This window comes from Gorilla gorilla, chromosome 7, assembly GCF_029281585.2.
Source record: "Gorilla gorilla gorilla isolate KB3781 chromosome 7, NHGRI_mGorGor1-v2.1_pri, whole genome shotgun sequence".
Taxonomy (NCBI): Eukaryota; Metazoa; Chordata; class Mammalia; order Primates; family Hominidae; genus Gorilla; species Gorilla gorilla.
In genome coordinates, this window is record NC_073231.2 from 7,574,778 (window position 1) to 7,597,235 (window position 22,458).

At 38.3% G+C, this 22,458-nt stretch overlaps 1 protein-coding gene across 2 annotated transcripts in view; it reads right to left on the reverse strand.

The window, feature by feature from the left end:
* CSMD1 (CUB and Sushi multiple domains 1) overlaps positions 1-22,458 on the reverse strand; it is a 2,071,408-nt gene that overhangs the window by 276,199 nt on the left and 1,772,751 nt on the right. For both annotated transcript variants that reach the window (XM_055349528.2, XM_055349527.2), the window contains exons 27-30: positions 19,361-19,552; positions 13,042-13,180; positions 8,547-8,734; positions 4,075-4,269 (exon numbers count right to left, since the gene is read on the reverse strand). In XM_055349528.2, the coding sequence (XP_055205503.2) occupies positions 4,075-4,269; positions 8,547-8,734; positions 13,042-13,180; positions 19,361-19,552 (714 nt within the window). The remainder of the gene's footprint in view (positions 1-4,074; positions 4,270-8,546; positions 8,735-13,041; positions 13,181-19,360; positions 19,553-22,458) is intronic.

Sequence of the window (22,458 nt, forward strand, 5' to 3'; positions counted from 1 at the left end):
AACAATCTCTAACTAAAAATTTGGTTTTATATATATAACCTATATATATAGGAATATACATATATAGGAATATGTATATATGTATATATCCTATATATAAGAATATATGTGAATATATATACATATATAGGTGTGTATATATAATTCCTATATATGTGTCTATAAATTAATATATAGGTGTGTGTATAAATATATAGACAGGAATATATATAAAGTGTATATACACTTTATATATAATTATACATATATATACACACCTATATATGTACATACACTTTATATATATAAAGTGTATACATATATACTTTTTCTTTAGCCACAGAAAAGGTATTTTTCCTATGGCTAATACTTTAGCCATGCTTTTTCTATGGCTAAAGTTTTATTACTCCCCACAAATTCAACTGTAATTGAATTTAATATAAATTAAATGCCTTTTGTATTATTAGTTAACAAAAGTACAGAATTCATGACCTTTCCTCAATTTTGCTACCTACTTTTATCTCCCTCACACTAGACTCTATATAATTGCTAAAGATATCTGAAGTGTGGGAAAAAATACACCAGGGGATGCAAAATCATTTTCTGGGATATAAGAAAAAAATTAGAATTTTTACCCAAAATTATATCTTTTGTTTTCTTGACATAAGGTCTTGCCCTGTTGCCCAGGCTGGAGTGCAGTGATCCAGTCACGGCTCACTGCAGCCTCAACCTTTAGAGCTCAAGTGATACTCCCACTACAGCCTCCCAAGTAGCTGGGACCCCAGGTGTGCACCACCCCACCCAGCTAATTTTAATTTTTTTTGTAGAGATGGGGTCTTGCTATGTTGTCCAGACTAGTCTTGAATTCTGGTCCTCAAGCGATCCTCCTGCCTTAGTCTCTCAAAGTGCTGAGATTACAGGCATGAGCATGTTTGTCTGGTCTCAAATTCCAACTTTGTAAATGTCTGTGTTCATGTAGTAATTGTGTGGTCTATAACAGCTGCTGAGATGGTCAGTACCTGTAATGCGTTGCAGAGATCGAGGTTGCATGCTCAATAGTTATATTGATTGGATGTCAGATCAAAAGGGTTTGAGGTCATTGCCGTTTGTTACATCAAAACGGTTTTGGAAACCAGCTGCATACAGAATTAAGATTTACTACTTTTGGGGAGCCTTATGCCTGTGGAATTTATCCTCCTAACCCTTGTGACCTAGAGACTGTAATCGCTCTCAGCCCTGCGAGTCTTGTCTGAAGTGACACAGACGGGAGGAGGTGAGGCGAGATCTGGTCACTCTGTAGGGCACACCTTTCAGTGCTGCCGTTGGCTCACAAGCCCGGCCCTGCCCGCACTGGCCATGCCTCTTCCAGAAGGGAGGATCCTCAAGACCTTGGACAGCAGCTCACAGGCAGCTCCTGGCCAACCTCAAGAGCACAGGGCAAGCACCCAGAACCACTGGCATACACTGCCCAGGCCGCTCAGGATATGAGGGGCACCCAGGCTGGTGGCAAGACAGGAGGGGGTGGAGGTGTGGCCCACCCTGGGCCAGGATTGGGAAGGGTGCGTGCTGGGCAGAGACTTCCAGCTCCCTCTTGCCCACCTCACCAAGTGACACCCACTTCTCAGTTTGGCTCCGTCCTGTTTTGGGGGCTGGGCAGGCACCAGGGAGACCTTGGTCCTGACCTGTAATGCTAGATCAAAGGCTCTCTTTACCTCAAAGCCACTCTGGCTCACTGCCTCCCTCACCCATGAGCACGCTGAGTTCTATTTGAAGCTCCCATATGCTTCTTATTTTAGTTTTTAATAAACTTAAAAAAGAAGAACTCTACAACTTCCCATTCACAAAAGTCTCCCAAAGCAAGTAACACAATGACTACACTATCAGAATTTTTAATTAAACATGACTAGAAAGGACTGATGCATAACCTGGCCTATGATCATGATTTTAAAACACAAAAAATAACGTTCTCCCTCTGTCGATCTGTTGCCCAGGCTATAGTGCAGTGGCGCAATCTCGGCTCACTGAAACCTTCACCTACCGGGCTCCAGCGATCCTCCTACCTCACCCTCCCAAGCAGCTGGGACTACAGGCATGAGCCACCACACCCAGCTAAGTTTTGTATTGTGTTTTTGGTAGAGATGGGGTTTTGTCATGTTGCTCAGGCTGGTCTCAAACTCCTGAGCTCAAGGGATCCACTAGCCTTGGCCTCCCATAGTGTTGGGATTACAGGTGTGAGCCACTACACCTGGCTTAAGTTCTTACCCTGTGCCAGTCTCTACTGCTGGGCCCAGACAGCTACACTTCTTTAACTTAAAAGGTTTCAGGATCATAAGAGAATGGACTTAGAAACATAGAAATAGCAGAACACGCCAGGGAAGTAGGTTTTGTTTTATTTTGTTTTGCTTGTTTGATTTTAGTTTCTTATATACTTTTTTTTTTTTTTTTTGAGACAGAGTTTCACTCTTGTTGCCCAAGCTGGAGTGCAATGGCACAATCTCAGCTTCCACAACCTTTGCCTCCCGGGTTCAAGCGATTCTCCTGTCTCAGCCTCCCAAGTAGCTGGGATTACAGGTGTGCACCACCACGCCCAGCTAATTTTTTGTATTTTTAGTAGAAAGGGGGTTTCTCCATGTTAGCCAGGATGGTCTCGAACTCCTGACCTCAGGTGATCCACCCACGTCAGCCTCCCAAATTGCTGGGATTACAAGTGTGAGCCACCGCGCCCAGCCTCTTATACAGTAATATTTAAAATGTTTATTTGGCCTGAAGCTGCCGGTAGCATTGTTAGGCTGTCTTAAGAAAAACACATTTGTTTCATAATTTATCAAACGAAACTGGTCTTTGAGCCCATCTTAAAATAACCCTAGAAATGAATGTCTCTGCAACAAGCCATGAAGTTCTACCTCATTCTTCTTCTTTTTTAAATATATACCATGAAAATGTAAAAGGTACAAGTCATGGGTCCACAGCCTGAGGAGTGTTTGCCTGTGGAGACCCCCATGAAACCACCACCTAGGTGAAGATATGCACCGTGGCCAGCAGCCAGGAAGTCTACCCTCCCACTCTTCCCAGTTCACACCCACAGGGCAGCTGCTGTCTGACTTCATCACTGTAGGTTAGTTTTGTCTGTCCTTGAAAGCTGATTCAACGATTTTACTAATTTAATTCCTAAGGAATTACAAACTATTGCTGTTTTGGGGGGAAATGACATATCCATTCAAATATATACATATTAGTTTTTTCTCTCTCTATATATACAGATAAATAGGTGTAAATATATATGTGTGTATGTATGTATATATAAAATATATGTATATTAAAAATATATATGTATATATGTAAAAATATATATGTGTGTGTATGTGTATATATATGTGTGTATGTGTATATATATATGAGACTCCATCTCATATATATATATGTGTGTGTGTGTATGTGTGTGTGTGTATATACATACACATATATATTTATGAGATGGAGTCTTGCTCTGTCACCCAGGCTGGAGCGCAGTGGCACAATCTCAGCTCACTACCCAGGTTCAAGTGATTCTCCTGCCTCAGCCTACTAAGTAGCTGGGATCACAGGCACCCACCACCACACCCAGTTAATTTTTGTATTTTTAGTGGAGACAGGGTTTCACCATGTTGGTCAGGCTGGTCTCGGAACTCCTGACCTCGCTATCCACTCGCCTCAGCCTCTTGAAGTGCTGCGATTACAGGCATGAGCTACCACGCCCGACTAGAAGTAAGTATTTTATATATGGAGACAGAGAGAGAGAGAGAAGTAACTAGAGAAGGCTAATTAGCACCTCTTATAAAGAACAGGTCTAGAACACACAAAAACAGAAGTGAAAAATGTAAAACTGTATGAGTGAAGGAAAAATATTGCTCCTCCCAGAAACCTATGAGAATGGATAACACACTAGTTGCATTAAATGATCAATAAATGCCTGATATTCATTCCACACTAGCTCTCTAAGCAATCCTCACCACTGATGAGAGGAATACGTGTTGAAATGTGAAACCATTTTTTCAATGAGATACTGCATTTTAAAGGAAAGTTGTATTTCTAGAAAATACCCAAGCGTGCACTCACCATTGCAGGAGGGCAGCACTTGGTCCCAGGAGGGTTTCCCATCAGCCCCAGTCACACAGGTGATGGATGAGGGGTCAAGAATCTTGTAGCCAGAGTCACACTGGTAGGTGATGGTGGAGCCGAGCTTGAAGTCTGTTCCAATTCTTGTCCCATTCATTATATTTCCTGGGTCAAAACAAGCTTCCCGTGGTTTCTCTGTGGAAGAAATGAATGTAAACTGCATGAGAGCAGGGATCTTATTCTTGTTTGTGTTTTTGTTTGTTGGGTTGGTTCTTTAATTGTGTTATTTAGGGCCTAGAACAATGCCATAAATAAGTAAGAAATGCTCAAAGAATATTTACTGATCGGCTATTGACCAAGTGAAACTATTAATTAAAATAAGAAAATTCCTTTTTAATAAAATTATATTTCCATTTTAAAAACCACGTTTTGCTACAGAATTGATATAAAATTACCTTCATCTACATAAAAAATACAGTACTACGTTTTTATATATTTATCCATTTTTGGCTACAGATTTTAGGACTGAATCAAAGAAAAATTGACTCTGGAAAAATTGAGGTTCATTTTCTAACTTTTGTACATCAAACATATTAACATAAAATCATTCCATACCTTTCAAAAAAGACTGGAGAATTTGGCTTCTCAAAATGAAACAGTTTAATTCCTGAAAGTTAAGAGCACTTTCTTATACGAATAACAATAGACAGACTTAGAAGATGAAGACGGATGGTTGTTCTCATTCCTTTACTACCATATTTCTGTTGTTAGTCTTAATAGAGTAAACGTCAAACTTAGAAGAAAAAAATACATTGACTGATAGATGATGGTCAAACATTGTGCGCTGGATGTGCTAATAGCCAATAGTTCTACCTTAGTTAAAATAATTGCTGAAATTTATTGAGGGCTCATTATGTATCAGACACGGAACTAGGTGCATTTCTTGTTTAATTCCAATCTCCAGGACACCTCTGCCAGGAAAGGATGATAAGAATGTAAAACTCAAGGAAAGTTAAGTAACTTCCACAAAGACCACCTGCAGAGACCTGCCCACTTCTGGGGCCCCTCAATTAGGCATTCACTTTTGGCTGCATTAAGTATTTCTTCTTCCCAAGTAAAAATACAAAACCTTTTTTCTTCAGTCATGTTGTTCTGCAGTCAATTTCAGTTATCTTCTGGTAGCCTTAATATTTTTAATTTTCTGTTTCAATAGACCATCTAAAATATCTCTAAATGAAAAAGTGTATAACCCTGCAGTCTACCACCCTGCTAGAAATAGATAAATATAATGGGAGAGGAAAAAGCAAAAACAAAAATGCTAAACTTTGGGAAGCCCTGGAGGAAGAAAAAGAGACCTGATTAATTCTATTTATTCAATATTTTCAATTATATTTTTAATAATCCATGTATCATCATCAACCAAACAGAGATGTCTTTGGTGGTCATTGACTTAATCATCGTATATATTATATAAAGAATCTATTATAATAATGTATTATATTTAATAAACTATATTTCCTATATAATTTACATACTTTGATTAAATCTATATTAATATATATTATATATGTTTGTTCATTTAAGAATTTGAGATTACATGATACATATATTTTTATATATATTTCTTGTCTTGTGCCTTCGAACCAGTGCTCTCTAATTGCTTTGTTGAAAACCTGTTTGGATATTTAAAATGGTAGCTGACATGTTGATAATTCTTTGTAACAGCATTAAATCCCATATAGAACATAGAACATTATTTTAAGCAAATACAGATCAAATAAGTAAACCTGTAGGTAGTATGAAAGTTGCTCAATTTTTCTGATATTTTATTTAATCATTCAACACAATGTACTATTAGTGAATAGAAGCATGGACCTTGTTCATAATATTTTCCCCTATTGAAAATAAAAAATTTCCTAGTACACATCTATTAATATATGTCTGTTGCCCTTATGTCCTTTTTGATCATTTTTTTGTTATAAATCTCTTTTAGTCTAGTTTCCTGTTTGATTAAATATCACCTACACAACTTTCTTCTTTATGCCACTAATTTTGATTTCTGATGGCAGGATTTTTTCCCAATGGACTGCATCTAATCTTTTAGTTCCATTACTGAGTTGTCACTTCAGGATGTTCAGTGATAAATCACTGGCACATTTTTTGCTTACAATTTGCCAGGCTTTCTAACTAGATGACTTCATAACAGGGTGTATTTTGTGTTGTCCGTGTCCATTCCACTTAAGCATACCTTTGAGATTTCCTGCATCAGAGGCCAGGTGGATTGCCTCAGCCAGGATTTGTGAATTGTTGCACAGCATGACTGCCTGGTGCCCCTTCTATTTCCCATCATGCCTAAGAACTGGATCTGTCACCTGCTTTGCTATCCACACCAGCTCTTGCTCTGGGCTGGATGCAATGCAATGGCATCACTGCACCAGGCTTAGATGCAATGACATCACTGCTCCAGGCTGCATATAATAGTATCACTGCCCTAGGCTGGATGCAATGGCATCATTTCTCCAGGCTAGATGCAATGACATCACTGCCCTAGGCTACATGCAATGACATCACTGCTCCAGGCTGGATACAATAGCATCACTGCCCTAGGCTGGATGCAATGGCATCACTGCTCGAGGCTGGAAGTGATGGCATCATTTTTCCAGGCTAGATGCAATGACATCACTGTCGTAGGCTGCATGCAGTGGCATCACTGCTCCAGGCTGCAGGCAATGGCATCACTGCTCCAGGCTGCATGCAATGGCATCATTCCTATTCTCTTTCCTGTGATTTTTATTTTTCACAGACTCCACTGGAGAACTTTTAAAACCTCAGGAACTACAGCCTCCAGTTAGATGGCCATACTGGTTACCCAAACAAAAATTAAGGAAGTTCTTTCTTCATGCAACTTGTAAGGCCCTTCATACTTCATTCATTCGTTGGCCCATTTATTCATGTGCCTTAGGATGCCTGGGAGAACAGGAATTGTCGGAGTGGGCAATGATCAGTGTACATTCTCACAATTATATGAGGAATTGTTTTGTTTGTTTACTTGCCTGCATGATTTCTTTGGGGGCGTGCGGGGCTATCATAGAATAAGTACTGTCATGGTAAAATGCATTTTAGTGAATTCATTTTTTAAAGAAAACCCTCATAACTGTGAATTGATATGTTGTTAAGTCCTAATTCTTTGTAATACACCTTGTATTTTATTTTGTTCACATGAGAAATAAACTTGAAAAAACATATATTTATTCTGACGGACCCAACAGCAAAATGTTGAGTTGAAGGTGGTTTTTCAGGTCAGTCTGTTTTCCTCGGATGTTAGTGGCAGGGAACGGTTTATAGCAAATCAGGGGTAAATCACTGATCTGATGATCAAAGAAAAGAGCTCAGAGCAGCGTCAGAAACCTTGCCAAAGCAGCCATAGCTGACTGAGGCAGGGAAGGGTACAGATACGTTGACCTGGAAAATGTTGAGATAAAATGAAGTTATTGGCCGGGCGCGGTGGCTCACGCCTGTAATCGCAGCACTTTGGGAGGCCGAGGTGGGTGGATCACGAGGTCAGGAGATCGAGACCATCCTGGCTAACACTGTGAAACCCCGTCTCTACTAAAGATACAAAAATTAGCCAGGGGTGGTGCTGGGCGGCTGTAGTCCCAGCTACTCGGGAGGCTGAGGAAGGAGAATCGCTTGAATCCGGGAGGCAGAGGTTGCAGTGAGCTGAGATCACACCACAGCACTCCAGCCTGCGTGATAGAGCAAGACTACATCTCAAAAAAAAAAAAAAAAAAAAGAAATTATTTTTGGCTGGGCGTGGTGGCTCACGTCTATAACCCCAGCACTTTGGGAGGCCGAGGCAGGTGGATCACCTGAGGTCAGGAGATCGAGACCAGCCTGACCAATATGATAAAACCCTGTCTCTACTAAAAATACAAAAATTAGCCGTGTATGGTGGCATGCTCCTGTAATTCCAGCTACTCGGGGGGCTGAGACAGGAGAATCGCTTGAACCTGGGAGGTAGAGGTTGCAGCGAGCTGATATCGTGCCATTGCCCTCCAGCTTGGGCAACAAGAGCAAAACTCCGTCTCAAGAAAAAAAAAAAAAAAAAGAAGTTATTTTCATGTACTTATATTAATCATATTGAAGAAACAAATTATAAGGTGTTAAAACCCATCTTAAAATAATTACTAAATGTCATCGAATTCTTTATTTTACAAACCACAATTTATTTTTATATGGCCATGAACTGGGACAGTTTTTTTCCCCTATCTTTCTTCCTCCAGTTAAAGTAGAAATGCACCTCAGGAATATCTTCACTGGAGAGGGAGGAGACATGTATCTTCCCAGACAGAGGAGACACATGTCAGCATTTATGTATTAAACAGATAAGCAAGATGTTACAAAGCAATGCCTACAATAAAAACAGTCCTGATACAAATTAATTCCCACTCAAATTCAGGCAATCGCAGTACCTTTAAATTCAATGGCGAACCCTGAAAGGCCCACGGAGGCATCACTCCGAAATGCCAGAAACAGGCTGTTTCCGCTACTCTCTATTCTTTCTGGGGCCTGAGAGCCCTGGTAACTCCCAATGAGGGGGCTGTTGGAATCTTCCCCTTCATAGATGTGTAGGAAGTCATAGCTGGGCTCCATGTTGAAACTAAAGAAAAGAATAGTAATTATGTCATACAGCTAATAGATATTTTATCTCCCAGAGTGGTAAGCCTTTGAGCTCAGAAAGTGATTTTATTTGCTTTTGTATAATGATTTTTCAGTTAGGGCAATCCAAAAGTTAAATGTAATATGAATCAAAATATTAATAAAATAGCAATAGTATAAAATACATCAATTGTGACAAATAGTATTTTGCCTAATTACCATTATGTTCAATACAATATCATTTTGACCACAGCCAAAAGGAAATAAGTCATAATAGCAGAGGTATGCTATCCTTTCCGTGTACTCATTAATTTGCTAAATGAGATGTATTTTAAAAGAACCGAGCTCAAAAGAGACAAATTTCCACTGACCTTTTATCTTTATATGAATATTTTTAGTTTTGAAAATATTGGAATTTTGAAAATATTGGAATTTCAAAATATTGGAATAGTCAGTAGAATTACTGACTATTCTTACTTTTATTTTTACTTAAAAAATGCAGTTCTCCCAGCCTAGGTAACATAATGAGATCCTATCTGTACAAAAATACAGAAGTTAGTAGAGTGTGGCGGTGCACACTTGTAGTCCTAGCTACTCAGGAAGCTGAGGCTGGAGGATCACTTGAGGCCAGGATTTTGAGGCTGCAGTAAGCTATGACCACACCACTGCACCCATGCACTCCAGCCTGAGAGACAGAACAAGACCCTATCAAAAAAAAAAAAAAAAAAAAGCCTCCACTTGCGTGGATAAATCAGCGAATATTAATAGCCCCTACAATGCCCAGAGTGTAACCTTTCTCACATCATGTTTCACCGTCACTGAATAACCCAGTTTTTTTCTCTCTCCCTCTCTTTCTTTCTCTCACTTTCTCCATTTTTCTCTGTTTCTCTCTGCTCTAATATTAACATACAGTCAGTCCCCAAAGAGTGTAACAACTTAAATTCACAGGTCTCAAGGGCTGGGCTGTATTTGCCATTGGTGATGTGTAGGCTGATAGAGTCTCTGAGCTTTAAAACTATGCATACTCTAAGAGAAAGGCTGAGCTTGGTTAAGATGTCTAAGATCTTGATATGACCAGAATAAATTGATAAAGTAGAAGTATTAAAACCATCCATTGCAGCCAAGCACAGTGGCTCTAGCCTGTAATCCCAGCACTTTGGGAGGCTAAGGCAGGCAGATCACAAGGTCAGGAGTTCGAGACCAGCCTGGCCAATATGGTGAAACCCTGTCTCTACTAAAAATACAAAAATTAGCAGAGCATGGTGTCGTGCACCTGTAGTCTCAGCTGCTCGGGAGGCTGAGGCAGAAGAATCGCTTGAACCCGGGAGGCGGAGGTTGCAGTGAGTCGAGATCATGCCACTGCACTCCAGCCTGGGTGACAGACAGAGCAAGACTCACCTCAAAAACCAATGAACCAACCAACCAACCAACCAACCAACCAACCAACCAACCAACCCATCCATTGCAGCTGCCCCTTCCCTCTTCTTCTCTATAGCAGGTTTTTCATATGTGTCTTTAAAAAGCACTCAATTTACAAAGCTCCCACTCCCTTTCCTTTCCATCTGCAGAAATTTGGGACAACTGAGACAGAGAAGGTCAGGGTTTTTGCTTGTTTGTTTGTTTGTTTTGTAATCACTAAAATGTTCTAGGTGGCTCCACTTGATCTGGAGATTCGGATGATAAAATAGCAACAGAAGTTCCCTCCTGGAAGGGTGCACTGCACCATGAAGGGGAACAGAGAACGTGGGACCGCCAGCATCGGTGCAACGCCCAGCCTGCATTACGCCATCCTGTTTCGGGTCAAGGATACCCTCACTCCACATCCTGAATATACTTATTAAAGGAAATTTAGGAAGGTGTCTTAGTCTGTTTATTTAACAAGTTCACTGATGTCAGGAATGAAGAAGGAATAAAAGGTTGGAGTTACTAGGTATAGGGGCTAGCAGAAATGGTGTGGGTTACGTAGAATTTTATTGGAATAATAATTGTATTTAGAGTGTTCGCAAGGATGTTATTAAAATCTGGTCATGTCATATCCCCAATATTTGGCTTAGTTAATTATCATTATTGGTAATTTATTCAACACTGCAAATACTGCCAGACACAGGAAAACAAACAAACAAAAAAACACTGTATATCCCATCTGCTTTCTTTTTTTTGCCTGTATCAAAATTCATGCGTAGAAGTCGGGAGTGAAATTTATAATTAATTTTCGTTCCTTTGGTGAACTCCTTATTTCTACCTCTGCCAGCTGCACGTATCCCTAAGCTCTAATAGCATGCCAAAGCCTGGTTCAGTGTTTGAACCAAATTCAAACTGAGTCGCAGTGTGTGAGCCCCACAGTCCACAGGGACTTGTGATGGAACATCTTCTCTCTAAAGACCCACAGCCCTGAACGAGCCTGGGAGCCCATATGTCCTTCAGGTCATATGATTCTTTGCCTTTATCATTAGAAATGCTAGACTCCCACCCTCCCACAAAAAGCACAACTGAATTTGCCATCATCGTGACACTGCCTCTTGGCCAGCCCTCATCAGCACCAGCCTTCTGTTTGGGAAGCTGGACATCCTCATCCCCTAACAGGATTCTGGTCTCTCCCTCCTCACTACTTCTCAGGAAGATGTCTGCTTGAGCACATGCAAAATCCAGCTCAGAGAAGTCGCCGGTTTTCACTGATTTCTGAAGTTTCTGAGACATTGGGTCGGCTAATGAGTCACAATCTATGGGTTGGGAGAGGCTTAGAGATTATCTGTTTCAAACTTCCAGAGGGGTGTATAAAACGCAGTGAAAAAATCCTTGCAGAAAACTGCCTTAAATACGCATATCATCAAATGAGTTGCACTTTATGGGAGGGAGGAAACTCCTACTAACAAGGTTTTGTGTTCAATTTCATTTCTTTTTTTTTTAAAGACAAGGTCTTGCTCTGTTGCTCAGCTCAGACTAGACACTCATAGCTCATTGCAGCCTCCAACTCCTGGCCTCCAGCAGTCCTCCTGCCTCAGCCTCTTGAGTAGCTAGAACCAGAGGAATACACAAGCACACCAAGCCAATTTTTAAAATTTTTTGTAGTGATGGAGTCTTGCTGTGTTGCCCAGGCTGGTTTCAAACTTCTGAACTCAAGTGCTCCCCATCCTGGCCTCCTGAAATGCTGGGATTACAGTCATGAACCACCACGCCTGGCTTCAATTGTTAACCCATTTATAATATCTTGAAACCACAGGTGCCTCCTAATTTTAAGGAAGACGCTACTAGAATTTAACATTAACAAAACCCACATAGATATCTAAAAAATATACCCAGTGAGTGTTCACTGGTTTTCTGTAATAGCTGAGTAACATTTGGTAAATTTGTGGCAGTTTGGTAAATTCAGGAAAAGATGACTATCAACCTACTTAAGATTCAGAATCACAGAAATGTAAAATTCTACTGACTCAGATCTCATCAGGAGGAGAAAGTGAGGGAATGTAAACACATTCAGGCCTTGAATATTGACATAAAGATCTGTAGAACAGGAAACTCGTTCCATTGACAGATTAAAAAATATAATCCCACATACTTGTCCTTGGATAGCTGAAAGGTCAACAGGAAAGTCTACAGAATGACTCACCTTCATAAATATCACATTCATTTAGTTCAAAAGTCAAAGTCTAAAGTTAGAAAACGTCTTTGGATTCAATAAAATGTAATTATCATATACCATATACTAATAATATAATTATTTAAAGAGTTTATCTTCATCAAATGACCATAGTATTTGACCTTCCATCATCTAGTTTAGCAAGAAGAAGTTAGCATATTTTTAGGACTGATATCTAGTAACTCAGACTTTACAGCAACCACATTTGGGGAAACTTTCATTTTTCAGGCTCTATTAAGTCTTAATTATTATAATGATATTAGCAGTGCTACCCTCAGGAACGTCAGGATGTGCTGTGGAAAGGAATTCACTATCAGGCATTTGGAGTGACAGGAGACATTGATGAGAAATTACACCAAGTGTCTCCATACCATATTTTTATTATTTTTAATGAACATTCTGTTTAAGCCTTCTCATATGGAACACATTGTGTACAAGACAAACAGTATTTAAAAATAATTCATGTGCATCTTAACATAAGTAGAATGCCCCAAAGCAAAATACTGTATTTCCATTTATGTCATTTTGCAGCCTGGTGTAGTCTCCATTAGACACAAAATCTAGCACTTACCTAGATATAACATTAGAGACTAGGAGGTCATAAAAGGAGTAATTTTTGGGTATGGAATTAAAAATCCTACTAAAAAGAGGTATTCTGCAAGAGACGGTACCTTTTGAATATCAAGGCGATGACAAAGTCCGGGTTCACTTTTACTCTCCAGTCACATTCCTTCCCAGGAGGATATGGCTGTGGGTAGTTGGGTGACAAAATAACACCTGCTGGGCCCGTCAGATTCCCTCCACAAGCAGCTGTCACAGAACAAAAGTTACAAAGAAAAAGTTAGGACAGTGAAGAATGCCTGCCAGTCAGTGTGGAAGGAGACACCACAGAATTCTTTAAGAAAAAGACATCAGCATTTTTCCCAGTCCAAGATAGTGTGTGTTGGTTATCAATTATCCAGATAAAATTGTAAGACCCAGGACCTCTGTACATTTTTCATGTAACTGTTAATGAATTTTACATAATATTCCACCCAATTTTCAAAGAGAATTTTCAAACTTCTGGCACAAAAAAATTCTTTCCTATAATTTAAAATTTTCTCAATTAAATGAAAGATGACTTAGTCCCCATACCTGCCAATATGCACACATGTGCACAAACAGAAAAACACTTGAATAAAAAAAATCCCATGGACATGATTTTATGGCCATGTTAATTATTTTTCTATTTCTCACAGTTTATAAAATCATTGCCTATTTCTTCTTGAGTGCACGCTTCATGTGGTACAGTGATTATCTAGCTCCTGTTCATCGTTTTATCCCTAACGTCTAGGCGGTTTCTGGATCTGAACAAGTATTCAGGAAATGGTTATTGGGTACATGAAAACATGGCATTTCACATTCTCCCAGTCCCCTGGTGTATGGAAGGCTTGAATTACTTTCCCCATATTTCAAAGTGGCAAAACAAACCCCAAAAGTTTAAGTGACCTCTAAGTATACATATCAGTGAGGAGATGAGCTGGAGCGTTACTCTCTGAAAATATCATTTGATCACATTGCTTGGTATATTATTAGAAAGAACCACTTTATATGATAATAACAAATTTAGTTTGTGTTTGAAGTCATCAATCTTGAATTAAATGTGTTTACATTTATATTAGCAAGGCAGTAATTATGTAGCTCAATGTGGTTAATAGGCAAGCCAACTTTTGTTCTTGAATTGGAAAGTATTTAGGATTGTTTTATTTGTGAGATAAGGTTTCTCCTAAACCTCTCATCTCACGGAAGGTGTGAAAACACTGCCGAATTTATAAGTATACACATTTTAGATACATACAAGACTATGCTGAGTTTAAAAGTTGTTTATATCAAATACTGTGGTTTGTCACCAAGTTGTTTTAAAGCGTGACTACAATTAAATCATGGTATTCCACTTAAGTTATATGTCTTATTTCATTCCCATTATCGGTCATACATGCACTAAAAAATATGTAGAAAAGAAAATTTCTTAATTGCTGATTTTTCCCCTATACAAAAAGAGAATTTGTTTGTAAATAAGATGAAGGAAGATGAAGGCACATGCTTCACAATTTTCAATAAGGAGTGCCTCTTTAAATACTTATTTAACATTTCTGAAAACTTAGCTTTTTATAGTAAGAAATACAACTAACTCCAGTAGTTCTTGTTATACTCTCGCAGTCTAACTGAATGCAAACTCTGAATGCTACTGCAGAAAACATTTATAATAATAAATTCCACAGATATACTTTCAAGACTAATATGATATAATTTTTACAGAAAAAGATTAAAACTTGATTTTCCCCAGTAGGACTTTTTTTTTTTTTAATGAATTTGAATTGTGCAGAAGCAATTTTCCCATCAGCTCTCACAGGGCAGTGCCTCCTCAGAATCACGCCGGGGCTGCTGACAGCATAGAGCAGTGCAAGCGTGGACTGATCAGGGAGCGGGAGCTGATGCAGAGAAAGAAGGTACCTGAAGGTCTAGAAGATTCTACCCCACACAGGTTTTGTAAGATGAAAAATGACAGATTCAGGGCACTGGCTACAGGGTGCTACCAGCAGGAACAGTTCAGGGATATGATTCAAATATTGATTTAAAAGAAACAAAGGGGAAACCCTGTCTTATTCACACAGATCCCAGGAGGCACTTTCAAATGAGGTGATTTAAAAGCTGAAAAAGTGGAATTAAGGAGTGCTGCCTGGCCCTGTTTGTTCTCTCTTTTGGTCTGGTATTCTTTAAGTTAGTTTGTTTAGGTTTTAATTAGCTTGGAAAACATTTTAGATATGATTAGAATAGTAAAAAATGCAACTCAGAGATGCTAGGAAATTCTCCCGAAGGAATAGACAAAGAGATAAAATCCACCTATTCTTTTCAACCCACCACCCCTTATACAAAACCTTTATCCACTATGCTAAACAGCACACATACATACGTAGCAGCTCCTTCACCGTCAGGGTTTGAAGCTGCAGTCTTTAACGAGACCCATCTACATTTCTGCATTAAAACATTTGAATGTTCACACCGTTGGGGGCGATAAATATTTTCTAAATAGACACCTTTGTGTCAGGATGGTCTGTTGTCCCTAAATGAATTTCTGCAAACCTAGGATACATTTTGGCTTTTCAGAGTGTTTTGCAATTTGGACTTGGGGAAAAGCAATTGCAGGCTATATAAGATAATGAAGACTTTTTAGGGACACTTTACTCGGAATAAGGAAGTTGAAGCCGAATGTGGTGGCTCACACTTGTAATCCCAGCACTTTGGGAGGCCAAGGTGGGCGGATCATCTGAGGGCAGGAGTTCGAGACCAGTCTGGCTAACATAGCAAAACCTAGTCTCTACTAAAAATACAAAAAATAGCCGGGCGTGGTGGCACGCACCTATAATCCCAGCTACTCAGGAGGCTGAGGCAGTAGAATCGCTTGAACTTGGGAGCAGAGGCTGCAGTGAGCTGAGATCACACCACTGCACTCCAGCCTACGTGACAGAGCAAGACTCTGTCTCAAAAAAAAAAAAAAAAAAAAAAGTCGTTAATGTCCTTTGGTCTACAGAATTCTCCTTCTAGACTAAGTTAAAAAGCTAAACAGAGGAGGCTTCATGGTAGAAGTCATTTCGGATGTAACAATAACAACAACAAAAAAGTGAGGTATCCAAGCAACACTCAAGAAAAAGCAACAGCAATGGCAGGTGTTGAAAATAAGTGTTGTCACACACAACAGGTGAGAGGTTAAGAGATTTTATAAAAGGGAAAGAAAGAGAGAGAGCCAGTAGTAATGAGTAAATATACACTAATAATAAAAAGTAAAAAAGTAAATTAGCTGATCAATCAGGAAAGAACAAATTCAAGCAGCCAATAAGCATATGAAAAAAAAAGTTCGACCTTATTATTAATTTAAAATGCCAATTAAAACAAGACATCATCACTTTGTGCCTTAAGATCTATCAAGTGTGGTGTTTTCTCTGAGTCAGAGAAAACATTAATAAATATATATGGCTGATGGCAGGTTAAATCGGTGTGACTGCTCTGAAAGAGATTTTTAAAATGGGCTGGACACGATGGCTCACACCTGTAATCCCAGCACTTTGGGAGTCTGAGGCAGCCAGATCATGAGGTCAGGAATTCGAGACCAGCCTGGCCAACACAGTGAAAACCCATCTCTACTAAAAATACAAAAAAATTAGCCGGGCTTGGTGGTGGGCGCCTATAATCCCAGCTACTTGGGAGGCTGAGGCAGGAGAATCACTAGAATACGGAAGGTGGAGGTTGCAGTGAGTCGAAATCATGCCACTGCACTCCAGCCTCGGCAACTGAGTGAGACTCTACCTCAAAAACAAACATGTTTTAAAAGTCCTAGAAATATGCGAGTTTGTAGAAATATGTCACTTATCAATAATCCTGATTTATTTTGCAACATGGGTGCTCATTGAAGCTATCTTCAGAATAGGGAAAAGATTAAAACAACTTAATTATACAATAATAACGGACTAGAAAAATCAATATTGGTAGATTCAAACAAATAGATACTAGAGAATGGCATCAGTGGTGTAGTTGTGCCTTCTAAAGAGATAAGATTTAGTCATTAAAAACTAGTAGAAAATACATAGCAACACAAAATATACACACCATGTACTGGTAAGTAAAAAGTGCAGTTTACGAAACAGTCAAGCAGGATGTTGTCATTTTAAAACTTTTTTCTTTTTTTTTTTTTTTTGAGACAGAGTCTCACTCTGTTGCACAGGCTGGAGTGCAGTGGTGCGATCTTGGCTCACCGCAACTTCTAGCTCCTGGGTTCAAGTGATTCTCGTGCCTCAGCCTCCCAAGTAGCTGGGATCACAGGCATGCACCACCACCCCTGCCCAATGTTTGTATTTTTAGTAGAGATAGGGTTTCACCATGTTGCCCAGGCTGGTCTCAAACTCCTGACTTCAAGTGATCTGCCCACCTTGGCCTCCTAAAGTGCTGGGATTACAGGCGTGAGCCACGACACCCAGCCTAAAACATTTTAAAATGGATTACATATACATAATTATGAAATTATTTATAAATGTCTATATTAATTGTAATTGTCTCCAGGTAAAAAGATGACAACTTTTTTCTCCTCTTTGATTTAATTATAGTTTATAAAATGTCTTCAGTAAAATGTATTACCCTTTAATATGAAAAAAGGTAAAAAAATTAAAAAGTGTTTTGAATCTTTGAAACAGAATTTACATGAGTGTTAATTATAATTAACTCATGCCCTAATGGGCAAGCTTCTTACAGAGGACATAAACCTCATTCCTAAAAAACAGAAAATTACAAAGTAATAAAAATATAATGTTAATTTATTTCCAATTACATATTTTCCATTTTTCTGTTACATAACACCTATGCATGTAGGCGGGTCTGGTTGCCAAAATAATTGATTATTCATCTGCCTGCAAGTGATTTCAGCTTGTTCTTGAAGATGACATTCAAGGTAGAGACAGGGGTATTTATTTAGCTTTTGGCGTGTATTGGACTACCTAGTTGCTGGTCAAAATAAAGTAACTAAGAGATGATCTAACAAAAGATCGATTTGTTTATAGATTCATTAGGAGATGGCCAAATTTTATAATTACATGGTCAAATTAATATAAATTAATAAATTACTTTTAAGGGATTAACTCGTAGTTATATTGCTTTTTAATGTATTCCTCCATGAGCCTAAAAACATGCAAAACGGAAGGAAAAAAAAAAAAACCCTTTCCTAATGTAAAAATAGACCATTGGTTTAAAATGATCGCCACATTTATAGGCAATCACTCCACTTTAAAAAAGAAACACGCCGAAATCTCTGCAGTCTCCCGATGACTCAGCTTCAGTAAAATGCGTGACTGAGCTCACAGACGTTATGAAAAGTAAATGCAGCACCAGATATTAAACAAACATAGATTGCTCCCCGACAAGGCTGAGAATGCTAATAAGGACAGCTATCCAACCTCATCTGTCTTCAGACAACTGGGATAAGTGGTTTGTCATAAGTAGGAGCGCTGTATCACAGCTCCCCAAGACCACTGAGAATTTCCCTACCGCTGTGTACACGACAATAAAAACCAGTTCAAACCACAAACCCCCTCAAGGTCATCCTATACAAAATGGCCTATCCATTTCATGATCACTTTCTCTCTTCACACATCAATTAAATTTTACATTTTTCAGACAGATTATAAAGAAGTACTGATTAAACTGTGATAGTTACTTAAAATAATAAAGTTCAGTAGAGTTTCTTTTTAAGACTAAGATGATATACTCTAAGTAGGAATTTTATTAGTAAAATATTTTATTGAATGAAGAGACAATCTACCTGCAATTACTATTTTACATAAAATATATATTAGCCTACATCCATATTTGTGATAAATTGTCTCAGGTGGCTATTCAAGCCAAAGTCCGCAAAATCATTTGTTATCCTTTTAATAAGGTCAAACTATAAAATCTCAATAAATTTCAGAAACAAACCTCCTTTTATCTTCATTTTAACACAAACAGTATAATTTCTAGTTTTCAGGATTGTATTTTAAATGTACTAATATTATAGGGGGAAAAACACCTAGAAAGAGAAAGTACTTTTAGTGAGTAGGTTTTGCTTAAGGGCATGTTTCTATATTAAAAATCAGAATAGCAATGGTAGGGTTATAAATTTTGAGCCACCTAGAATTTTAAATTACAGTCATTTGATTGATCCATGTTTATGTAACATTTGTTAAGGGTAGGAAATATACGGTAAATGTCAATTACTGTACATTAAGGGGATGACTTCCTTTATTCTACCTAATAAAATAAAGTTTAAAGGTTTACAATAAAATTTCAGGAGTCTCAGAGAGCCAGAGAACATGAAAGAAACTCTTGAGAAATATTTCTGAAGAAATAATACATTTATGGAGCAATTTTAACGACAACATGCATCCATTCCTGAATATAAAATTTCTAAGTTCTGTTGTCTGATACCTATGCACGTAGGAGGGTCTGGTTGCCAAAAGAACCGGTTATTCAGCTGCACACAGGTGATTTTGGCTTGTCCTTGGAGCTGATAGCCAGGGTCACACTGGAATGTGACGGTGTCTCCAGCCTCTCTGCTGTCTCCATAGCGGGTGCCATTTTGGGGCATACCTGGATCATTACAGGTGGCTGCAATTGAGGCTGCAAACAAAAGAGAAGGCCAGGTCACAGGCTGGAAAACATGGTTTCCACATTCCTGTCGGTGTGGTTGTTCTTTTGGGTTGAAGCACTCTTCATTGGCATAATGAGTCATTTGTCTACACAAGAACAGATGAAAATAGTTTCTTTTCCCAGGGGTACATTCAATAACATACATCTTCATTGTGCTTGCATTGCATAAATTCTAGCAAGATTCTATTGAAAATGCAACCAATGATGAAATATATCAAGGGATTTTTAAAATAAAAGTTACATTATCCTTAGAATAAATACATACATACACACAGACTGATTTTCTCTTCAGCAATATTTTAATGAAACCCCATACTGCAAGTTACATAAACTAGTTAAAGTACACCAACCTCAAGGAAAACAAAATAGGAAGAATTTCCTTGAGGTCTGTGCCTTCAAAGGTGATCCAATAACCTGTGTTGAGATGCCAAGGGTGGAAGGTCTGGAGGAGATGACCAGTGAGTTTTACCCAGGATCCCATAGGTGCCATTGCCACGGCAAAAAAATTAATAACCCCCTTTCACTCACCCAAAAAATTCCAAGTTGGACAATATATTATATGGCCACCCTAATATTAACAAAAGCTCTGAAAATAATATCCTGCCTTTCCGCATATATATAAAGAATCTCAAATCTGTTGAGTAGAGGCCAGGCTCTGCAAAGCCGGCTGGTGCCTGTGCTTTCAGGGGCCACTGGAGCCTTATCATATCAGTTTCTGGTAATCATGCGTAAAGTGCATTGCAAACGGCGAGCCTAAAATCACCTCCCATATGCAGCCATCGACTCTGCCTGCGCCCAATCAGCGAAGGCTCCCGCGAGCCCAGAGCTTTCACCAGAGTACCCCCCATCACTCTCAAATACAGCAGCCTCAAGAAATAGGAGTTGTTTTCTCCAGTTTCTATAACTGCCGTGTATTATGTGTCGTACTGAAAATTAGAAAGATAGCTACTCCTGAAAAATCCAAAGCTTAGATTTTTTTTCATTTTTACTTTCAATTAGAATAACGAGCTCTTTCTTCCACTCCACTGCATAAGAGATGACAATTAAAAGCTGACTTTTTCTCTGCAAAGTGCTTCAGTGTTTTCAACACCATGTTTTATGAAAGAGCAAAAAAAAAAGAGTAGTGTATTGTTCTATATACATACCATCACACTGTCCATTTTAATATTTGAAGCCTTAAAGTAATGAGTAGGCTTTGCGTTTTGTTTTGTAAATTCTGAAGCATTTGTGTGTGTGCGTGTGTGTGCATATACATACGTCTACATGTGGATAGATAAATGGAATAATAAAATCCATTTAAATAAAAAGTTAGAAGATATATAAAAAAGAATAAGACCTGTTCTTTGCTATTCAGACATTTTTAACCTAATAGGGGTGGCAATGAACAAATAATTCAGGACAAGAGAAACTGTGCAGATTAAAAGATCAAAGCTCCATCCAATAGTGTCATATGATACAGACATCAAGGATCCTATAGCTGGTCAGACCTGCTTCAAATCTCATCAGGACTTAATTAGTACCTAATTAGTACTTAATGATCACTTAAGCACGCTTATCATCAGCTAACAAATCAGTAAAAATTAGACTAGTATCTAAGTTATTAAGTCTGCTGTGAAGATGAAGTGTGAAAATTTGCTAACTTGTCTTTCTCCTTGCTATTCTCTAAGCTAATTGAGGCAAGAAGCTGTCTTCACCACTCTCTATTTCTCTCAAATTGATTGTTATTACATTGAAATATATACATGTGTGTATCTATAACACAATGAGAACAATGAAATGAACATCTGTGCTACCAACTCTAAGAAACAGAGTATTTACCAATACATCAGTATGATCAATGTGTAGAACATACCCTTCCCCATATCACCTTCTTCCTCCACTTCAGCGGAAGTCACTTTCTGAATTTTATGTTTATCATTCCCTTGCTTTTCTTCACAGTGACTATAAATGTATGCATTCCAGTTTTAGCCACATATATCAGTTTCCTGAAATCAAATGCTTAACTGGAATTATATGTTGCAAGTTCTGTGACTCTCTCTGTCTTAAAGGCTTAACTGGAATATATATTGCAAGTTCTGTGACTCTCTCTGTCTCTCCCCCTTGCCTGTATTATGTTTTTGGGAGTCATCTATGTTTAGCCATGATGCTCTGGTCTACTCATTTTCATTGCTGTATAGTTTTCCATTGCAGGAATGCACCATGATTTTTCCATCCTCTTCTTGGTGGATCTTTGGGTCATTTTTCTTTTTGCCCTTATATAAAATGCTGCTGTGAAAACTCTTGTACATGCTGCTGGTACATATTTGCACTTTCAAATGACTTGGGCTGCTATGTTTTAGATTTTCACTTCCAAACAGCATGCAGTTAGATTGTCCTTTAAATTCAATCCCAGAATTTGTCTTTTAATTGGATAGTTTAGTCTCCTTATGTTCCCTGAAGTTTCTGCTCTATTTGGATTTCTCTCGACCATCTTAGCTTGTGTTTTCTATGTGCACCCCCGTATGCTCTACCTTTTTGCTTGCTTTCATACTAATTAATTTTTTCTCGTGCTTTTATTTTAGTAGACTTTCTAGAAATTTTAGTATGTATTTAGTTGTAATAGTCTTACCTTCTTTAATATTTATTATTCTCTCCCTAATTACATGCATTGCTAGGTATTTTAGTTATTTAAAAAAAACCTTAAATTAGACATTGTCATTATCCATTTGTTTTTATAAACCTCATACATTAAATATTATTGTTTTACATAGTTGACTGATGATTGTTTAAATTTTCATACATATTTATCAATTTGTTTGCTTATTATGTTTTCTTTTCATTTTTTTATTTCTGAGCTTTTATTTGGCCTAATTTTTCTACTTCATAAATACTATGGC